Genomic DNA, 9,603 nt, shown 5'->3' on the forward strand with positions numbered 1-9,603 from the left:
ATACTAATTACATTAATTTCAAGTAAAAATCTTTTAAGATCACTTTAGAGAGTTTATTTCTATAATGATTTCACTGCAGGGCTTCATTTAAGTTTGATAGTGAAAAACCCTAAAGTGTATTCGTATGTTTCAGACAGCACCATGCCACATTAGTTTTGCATTATCTAGCAGGCCTGCACAATGATGAAGGATAACTTGGAACCAATGCATAGTGCACTGAAAGCTGTGAATTTTTAGAGTAAATGTCTTCCTCCTTTTTCTGACCTCTGAATGGATAAGTACTGTACCCTGACAAGCTTAGGGTGGATAGTGTTGCAGTGGCTTGTGCTTGTGTGGAAAACAAGTTCTAAAGAATGAAGGGGAAGGATTTGGAGTCTTAACAAACCGTTTTTTTCTCATCATCTCTTTAGGCTGTCTGTCTAGCCAGATGGCAAGCACAATATTGATATGCATTGATGCATTCCTGTACTGGCCTTGATCTATTTGTTCAGGAGTGAAGGCCAGAATATAAAAGGTTCTTGGTCAGCGTTTGTAGCCCACGCTGATGTGTGTTCTGCTCTGCCTTTGCTACTGTTAGTTGAAGCCACAGCTAGTGTCGGTGCAACAATAACCATGGTGCAGCAGTATGTACAGTGCAGTATAGATGTGCATAAACTGTCAGGAAAGGAGATCGCTCTGTTGGGGTGACACCTGCCAGGATTGTGGTTGCACTAGAAAAACCTGACATCTTTCTCAAGTTAAAATACGCATTTACAGAGACTGTCCTTATGCACAGTGTAGCACCTGGATAACATGCGTTTCAGTGTAACTTTTTTTGAAAGGTACTGTGTTGTCATTTAGCTGGTGACCTTGTCCACTGGAATTTTTAGCCTTAAGCATTCGGCTAAAGTCATGCTTTTTTGTCCTTTCACATCAACCTGACTGACTAGATCCATAATTGCATCCCACGTTTACAGCTAAATGATTTAATAAGAATATTTTTATAGGTGTATGCATAGTACTGTAAGTAAACATTATTCTCCCAATGTGACAGTAAGGGGTTGATTTAGCTTTTAATGCATCTGCAGTTACTATAATAAACTGTATATCAAAAGGATTTCAGATAATAGTGCAACTCTAAGCTCCTGTTCTCCCACAATTTAAAAAGAGGAAATCTGCTGAAACTGGGGGAAATACCACTGTGAATAAAGACCTAGTCCATGAAAAAATACATACATACATATATATATAAAAAATGTAAAAATATGTATATTTTACATATGTATAACTTTAGTCAGAATAGTGTCATTCACTGAGCTTCGCAACCAGTTTTACCCAGCATAAGCTGGTGGTACTAGCTCTGGCTCCTTGTTCCTGCCTTGCCTCAGACTGTCACAAGTGTTGGTGTGGGGTTGAGTGGTGAGCCTGGTCAGAGAGCTGAGCCAGCCTGGAAGGTAGCAGGGCAAGAGGAAAAACAGCTGAGTTTTTAGCCAGATCAGCTTTCTGTTCCAGCAGAGTATTCAGCCAACCAAAATGCTAGTGCTGGCATGGAGAGTGGTGAGAGAAACACCTCTTTTGGCAGGAGTGCAGATTTCTGTGCAGGCTTCAACTGTGAAAGTCTGCTTTGACTATTTGCATTGTATCTAGCCATAAATTTTGCTTGATTCAACAGTTGGTAGAAGGCCCTGTGTAGTAAAAGCCTGAAAGACGGCTAGCAACTGAGCCTGAACACTCATGCAGAGGAGAAGCTAGTTGTTCACACCTCTGCTGTGTGATAAGAGTATGCATATAAGGTTCCTGGAGATCAGGCCAGAGAAATTCCAGCTTAGCAGTAAAAGCTTAAATAAAAATGTATAATTTGCTTTGGTTTTTTTAAAACTCAAAATCGTGGTATTATGGGATCATAAAAATTACTTATATTTTCTAATCTTTTTTCCCTAGGAATTTATCAAAGAGCTGCTAACTCGGATAAGAGGAATGAGGAAACTCAGTCCCCCACAAAAGAAGAGTATATAAATAATTTGAAGTAGTAGCAATCTGTAAAAGACATGGCAAGGGAAATGGGACTTTGAATACAAGACCTTTATTGAAATAGTTGTCTTTCTCCACAACTTTTTTGATTTCATTCAGTTTTGACTCAAGGAATTTCTTTTGTGTGTTTTAAGGGTTCTTTTTTAAGTGTCATTTTTTTATCAAGAATATCAACAATTTGGATGCTGCTCAACTTTCACTTGAGGATTACTGAAGCAAGTGAAGAATCCAAGAGTTAGTGATGAGGGGCAGTAAGCCTCCATGGTGAAACAGAAGATCTTGTAAATTTACAGAGCTAGGAGACTTCTCCTTGCAACTAGTTGGATAACGCTTTTTAAGTTGGTTGTACATTTTAACTCATGGATGTCAAGTTTCTTGTGCTTGTCTGTACATAAATTATAAAGTGGGTTGTGAATACTGTTTCACATGGATGGAAGGAAAAGTTTGTTACAGTAAATTATTTAAATGGTGGTTATTGCAAATTTGCTACCAGAAGGTACCAATTTAGATTACTAAAATGAGTGCTGCCGTTTTTCTAAATATCTTTAAAGGAGCCCAGTGAAGAATTTCATCATATCTCCTTGTTTAGATTGCAGCATATAAGAATTGGAAATTAAGGGCTTAATTTGTAGACTTAAAAGTTATTTGGTTGACCTTGCTTTGCCAGATCATTTCTTCTCCACCTCATGGTGTCTTGGAACTGTGCTAATCTATTCTGAATAACGGCCTGGAGTGACATCTAGAAAATGTCCATCAACATTTACAAGCTTCACAGTGGAGGAAAGGCAGTGCTACCAAAATGAATTACAAGCATTGTCTTGCATTTAGTGATGTGGTCTTAACTGAATGCAGATTCCTTCCTGTTAATATGGGCAAAAAACATTGTAGTCTTTGTTTATGGCTCTGCCCTGGGAAGTGGGGGGACTTATTAACTTGGGCTCTCTTACTTGTAAAAGCAAGAATGGAAGAGAGATCCCTGCTCCCTCCTGGAAAATGTCCTAACTGAAATGTTCAATAAGCTACCATATGCTGGTAGGTGACACTAGTCAGGCATTTTATATCAAGGGTGCTCTGAACATATTTTATTTTTCAAAAGAAGTACATGTTTGTGAATTTTATGTATACTGGCAAGCTTTTTTAATGTATTTAATTTTGTAATGTTTATCAATGATTTTATTTACCAGATATTTACTCAAATAAATGGAACAACTTGTGACTTGTTACATGTACACTTTACAAGACTACTGTTGCTGAGTAGGTGGGTGAATGGACTTGCTCAAAGAGAAGCCTGTGAGGTGGTAAGTACATGGGAACCCAGCTGTATACACCCTAATTGGCTTTTATGTGCCCAGTATCAGTCAAACTCCTGTAACCTGGTGCACAGCTTCACTTCTAAAAGTCTTCTGTAGATGAGGCCTGCCTTCCTTGTGCCCTGGAGGATTTTAAAAAGAGGAAGGAAAAAAAAAAGCCTGGAAATTCTTTCAGATAAATGCTGCTGCTTCCTTTTTTTTTCCTTCTACCAGAGGTGAGTAGAGGAGGGCTTTCACTGGGGGACTCTCAGTTGTCTACTGAAGGTGTGGCAGAAGGAGGTCTTTCAGCAGGAGACACTCTTTAACTTTCTTCCCTTCTGCACCTCTCTGAATTATCAAGAAATTCCAGCAGCCCTAAGAAAAGACTTTGTTGGTTTGCCTGCAGCATCTCAAATTTAAGTCTTGTACCTTCCTGAAGTAGCAATTCAGCTCTGGTTTCCTAAGGAGTCATCCAGAGAAATGTTTTAAAATTGTGAAGTGAAATCTGTCCTTCAAGGAAATCGGGTGGAGCTTGTGATATAATCTGTTTTGTGTTGGCATCTCCCACTATCATTGTCAGCATTATCAGTGGAATGTCTTTGGTTCTGAAAGAGTCCCATGTGAATGACCTGTGTTACCACAAGGAGGTTGTCTCTCCTTGGTCTGTGCTCCATGCAGAGGATCTAATGTAGCTAGATCTAAATGACAGTTTTTATTCGCATCATCCTTTGAAGGAGAGTGTTGAAGGAAAAGCTTACTGAACTCCTGAGGTAAGGGGTCTTTTGTTAAACTTTTCATTCAACTCTGGAGACAGAAATTAGTGGTGTTAATGAAGAAGTCTTAGTTACTAGCAAACTTCTGATGTTTGACTGAGCAGGTGCTTTCACAGGTCTTATTCTGGAAAGCGTGTTGGTTTGTAAACCATTGAGAGTCTTTTGGGAACACCAAGTGTATTATGCCCAAAAGGGTGGGGGGAGGGGGGGCGGGGGCAGGCAGGCAGGCAGAAACAGACCACCAAACCCCAACCTTTTGATGTGAGACTTGTTAGCAATATTTAGGTCTGAGATGGTGTCCAAAATGCTGTCTGCTCATGGGGTACTATTCCTTGATTCAAGTTTATACATGTGCATTTAATGCATGGGCTGAAACAACTGAGAGCATGCAATATACCTTTTTGACTTCTGAGGTGGTTACAGCTGCTTACATTTTGCAGGTGATATTAGGAACAAATACAAGTCTGAACACTAATTTCCACATCCACAGATGCATTTTGTGACTTCACTTACGATTTCAAAGATAGCTTTTTCATCCTTTATAATAATGGTGAGCAAAATCAGAAATGTTAAGTAATGGCAACTGCACCAGTTCTCACCGCCTGCAGCAAAATGCAACTCCACAAATATTTTTTCCCTTGTGCTGCTTGGCTGAAAAATGCCTGCCCAACTGTGTGCATCACACACTTGTGTCTCTTGTCCTATTCGTCTTGCTCTGAAGCAGCTGTGGAAAATAGCAGTCTACTGCTGCTAAAACTAATTGGTTTGGTGATACACTTAAAACCAATGAAGACTGGGACAGTCCTTACTATTTTCTTGTTTTATGGGGATGGGACAGTCATTTTGGGGATGGGCTTCCTCTCCTCCAGCTCTACATGTTTTGCTATCTTCAAGTGTCAGTGAGCAAAACTGAACTCTAAATAGATTGCAGCTGGCCTGATTTTACCGGAGACTTACAGGGTCTCATTCTTGCTACTTTTTACTTAATGGAAATACTGCTGGCTTTAGTGTAAGTGAAGGGAGAATCAACCCATTCATTAAGACTTCATTGTGCTTTATGTCTTTATACTGTGTGGGTGTTCTTGGCTCTAGGCAGTATTCAAGCGGCATATCAATAGCTCACTGTTACTGAAACAACTCAAAATTAAATCTTACTGCCCAGGCTCTTCGCTGCTTTGGCTGGATGGCTTTCATGGGAAGAGCCAAGTCTGACTGCAAAGAGAACTTCCTCTGGTCTTTTTAAGTGGCTAATAAAAGGAACTGAAGTTTGTTCTTATAAATACGTAGTGAAGTTGAGATCTTTGTTTTGGTATTGAAGTGCCTCTCCAGTGTACAAAGATTGCCTGCAAGAGTGTGTGTTTCTGGGGTCTGCTTCATGGCATAATTAGCCTTTGCATGTTGTTCAGCAGGAGCTGACAGTGTGATGTCTCCCATGGTTGCTCTTCCAGTTGGCTTAGAAAGAGGAAGAAAGTGCTTGTAATCATATTTAGTGTGCCTGGTGAGGCTGCAGTGACAGGATAGTATATTCTTGTGGCACAGGAGAAAAGAGGTGAGCCATTCTTCTGCCAGCTGTGGTTTTGCCCCTTCCCTACGTTGTTCCTATGGTGGGTTTTACTCCTAAAGTTGCCATTTGTGCAGGGAACATCTGGGGGAAAATGTGGGAGGGAAACTTTCCCTGTTTGAGAACATGACCAAGAAAAGCAGGAGCAAAGTATCTGCTGATTTTGTGCGCTTCAAACTCCTTGACACTGAGTCTTGTTAAGAGTCTTTAGCACTTTACTCTTGTAGGTATAATAGCCTATGTGGAAGCAGAATCACTTGGCAATCTATTTGTGATGGTTTTGTTGATTTAAGACAGCCTTAATGTAAACATGTATCTCCAGGGTTAAAAAAAATCGTGTGGGCCACATCAACAGAGAACCTGGTGCTTAGAAACTAGAAAAAGATGCAGGTCTCCTGAACAAACAGTTGAACTTAAAACTCTTGGTGAAGTGCTGTAACAAAAGGATTAATTGCTTCTTGCTACATAAGGCTTGTCATTGCCAGCATCATGCATGGATGTTAAACAGGTACTGAATATCTACATGCAATGGGTTTTTAAAGGATGTTGAGATTTAGGGAGGGAGTCAGAAAAGAAGTCAGGTGCATGGAAGTCTAGGGGAAAAAGAATGCTGAAAATTACTTGTTACATGTTTAGTTATTAAGAAAACTAAGAAGAGTCTTGCTTTGCTTCATGGGAGATGTACAGGTTTAATGTATTGGAGAAAAGCATAAGGAGGAGGAGTGCCTGGAAGGTAAAGGAAGGAAACTTGAAGTGTGGAAGAAGATAGAGCGTCTTGATGATGAGAGTAAGGAACCCTTTGAGCCCACTACTGAGGGAATAGGTGAGATCACGGTTACCATCCCCAAATTGAAATTGTGTGGTTTTCTAGATAGGTTCTCATCTAATGAGTTATTAATTTCAGCCAAGGTAATCAAAAGTCTTAAAACTCTAGACATCTGCTTCAGTTTTTTTTTACAATTTTATAAAGCAGAGGAAATGAGTAAAACTGTTTAATGTATTTATGTATTGTGGCCATGTCACTACATGCTTATATAGCAGTCAAATCAGATTACCAGTACCAGCTACATATAATATATACAACTGTACTACTTTTTAATTATATGTTACTTTTTTGGCAGTAAGCAAATACTACAGGTGAACATAAAGTTGCTATTGAAAGCTAGAGAGAAATTGAAGAGGAAAAAGTGCCTAGAGAGTACCTAGTGCTGCAAAACTTATTCCTGCTGCTGTAGGATTCTGCCATCAGTGTAAATACAGAGTGTTTCTGAAGTGTTTTGAAGTTGTTACTTATAATAACCTTATCTAGTGCTGACGGGATTTTATTTGCTGTGGATTTTTTTGGTAAGACCAAATTCTGAGCTATTAGCTTACAGAATTTAGAATTCTGTTTTCCAACAAAAATTTACATTAACTCTTTAATTTTAAAGAAACTGAGCTATTTGAAAACTTACATTAAAAAAAAATCTAAGACTGAAACTTCCTTTGGAGGTGCAGTAACAGGTTTTGTTTAGTAGTAAACTCAAATGCCTTCTCTCACTGCATTGGTATTTTAGTTGAACTTTTTTCTTCTAAGTTTGAAATCAAAGATATCCTGGAATAGCCCTTAGCAGAGGTTTCAGTCTAACTGTATAATACTGGGTTGGACTTGAAGCACATAACTAACTACCAAGGAAAGTAGGAGCTGATCCACTTCAAGGACAAAGACTTGCCTGACCACCCCTTCTAGGGGGCAGAGCAGGGCAAGAGCACAAGAAGCTTTCCTGCCTCCTAAAGAAGGATCCTACATCACTGTCAGCAGAGCCTTGACTCTTGCCCTGGCTTTGTGGATGGGTCTGTGTCCCCTCAAGTAGCCTATAGTCATACTGGGGCTTGTGGGACTTGGAGCTGGGAGTACTATCAGATATACAAAGAATTGGAGCATGCGGGTTTATGACAGGAGTTGTTTATCCTGAGTCGGTGTTTCCCTTCATTTTGCTTGACCTGAGGCTTCGACATATGCCTCAGACTTGTCCAGCAACCAGTAAAGAGTCAGAGCCGTGTCAAGACTGCAGACAGTGAGCCATGACGGTGCTTGACAAATTAGAACTAGACAACTAGAACTGATTTAGTGAACTACCACTGTGGTAGGCTAGATAGGTAGGCTTCAGGTGTGTCCTAAGAGTTACCACAACAGAGGGGACTTTGGGATGTGGCTTGTGTGTTGCTTCCAGTGTACCTGGACAACACTGGGCAGAGGAGGACAGTGCACTGCCTAATGCCTGTGGAAATGTAAAGGATCACATGTATTGTTTGACAACCACACCATGGCAAAAATGGAGTTGAACTCAACGTGTGGTAAAAAGGGCCCTTGGGCAGTTTTGTACCTAGTTCTTGCAACTAGTAATTCTCAATTAACTTTGTTTTCAGTTGTGTCTCTTCAGTCTTAATTTCAAGCCTACCAAAGCAGTAGTTACTAAATCAGTTCTAGCATCCATTGCCTCCGGTACTGTCATGGTGCATTCGTCTACAGTCTGCATTAATTTTCCCTATTCCTTCAAGTTTAACAGCTTGATTATTTCTCTTAAGGACCTTTTACTACTCAATGCAAATGGGAATGTGTCATCTGGTGCTATTTCTGTTACAGAGGCTCTGCTGCCAATACCAAATTAATCTAAAAGACTAGAAAGGTTGCTGCAGACTTTAGTGTCTTCAGAGTAGGGCTTTGTACTGCTGGAGCTTACTTTTTGGCTTATTTCTTTACTTCACTTTCCCAAGTAAGTCTTTATCAGTGTGTGAATGCAACTTAGCTACATGCTATAAGGACAGGAAAAAAAAAGCTCCTGGAGCTAATCAAACCATTTCTTTTACATTCTGGGAGGAAAAAAAGAGAAGAAAAATGTGGGGTTTAGGTGTTTTTCCCAAATGTCTGGAAGACACTCCAGTAGTGTTTTCAGGGCCACAGAAATGCTCTTGTTTAGAAACCTAAGGGTATAGTGCAACTAAAACAAGGAATAACTGATGGCAGACACACAAACTCACCAAATGGAGACCTTCTTTGTGTCCTTTGGGGAAAAAAAACCATCTGTCTCCTGAGCTCAGTGCTTGTCAGAGGTTAACTTCCTTCCATCAGGCTCCACTGGGCTTTGTACTGGGTCCATGCAGTGGCCCCGCAGACAGGTGAGTACTGGTTCTTCAGGAGTAATGCAGATATAAGCATATTTGTTTAATCATGTGCCAGATAACTTGCTCGATCTTGAATCCAATGTTTAGGCTGCTGCTAAGCCACTGTGTGAGGCAGAGCATTGGTAGGATGTCATCCATCCCCCTTACCACTTTGCAGTGGCTGTGATGCGTGTATTCTCTGCTGTCACTGCTACTAAGGAATACTGCAGCTTTTCATCCTTGAAATTGGAGAAAAAAGCATGTTGTTTGTTGAGGAGGGACAGGAGTTTGTTGCCAACACAAACATAAAAATAACTCTGTTCCTCTGGTATATATGCCTAAAAAGCAAGTCTTTCAAATAGGTACATATAGTATTACCAACTGACAACATCTGTTTTTGAGAGAAAATGAAGATGTTTAATGCTCTTTTATCTGGACCCATGTAATTCATGCCTCCTAAACTCCAGCTGTCCTTTTAATATAGCTTTCACAGTCATCAGAAATGCCTTAACATATTTCTTTGGGGAATTTTTCTGATGCTGGTTTAGACTCAGAACAAGCACAAAATGATCACGTATTGGAAAAAGGCTATGTAAGCTATAACTTGTTTGCAAGATTCCCTTCTTTATATTTGTCTCAAAGGTATTTCTGTTTCCATATCAACAATGTGCTATGGTAGTACATGTTTTATAATGGTAAATGCTTGGAATTTTAATAGTCTACCTCAAGTGCTTGCCCTTTCTTTTGTCCTCTGATGTGCCTTGGTCAAGAGCTGCCACATAACATATTGTATTGATTATTTCTTTGTCTATGAAGCTGTACATTC

At 39.9% G+C, this 9,603-nt stretch overlaps 1 protein-coding gene across 1 annotated transcript in view; it reads left to right on the top strand.

Annotated features, from left to right (window-relative positions):
- PPP1R14C (protein phosphatase 1 regulatory inhibitor subunit 14C) overlaps positions 1–1,995 on the top strand; it is a 49,637-nt gene extending 47,642 nt beyond the window's left edge. The window contains exon 4 of the mRNA XM_086461096.1: positions 1,921–1,995. Coding sequence (XP_086317222.1) covers positions 1,921–1,995 — 75 coding nt within the window. The remainder of the gene's footprint in view (positions 1–1,920) is intronic.
- Positions 1,996–9,603: the final 7,608 nt, after the last annotated feature.

The sequence above is a fragment of the Leptosomus discolor genome, chromosome 2, assembly GCF_034619465.1.
Source record: "Leptosomus discolor isolate bLepDis1 chromosome 2, bLepDis1.hap2, whole genome shotgun sequence".
NCBI classification, from domain to species: Eukaryota; Metazoa; Chordata; class Aves; order Leptosomiformes; family Leptosomidae; genus Leptosomus; species Leptosomus discolor.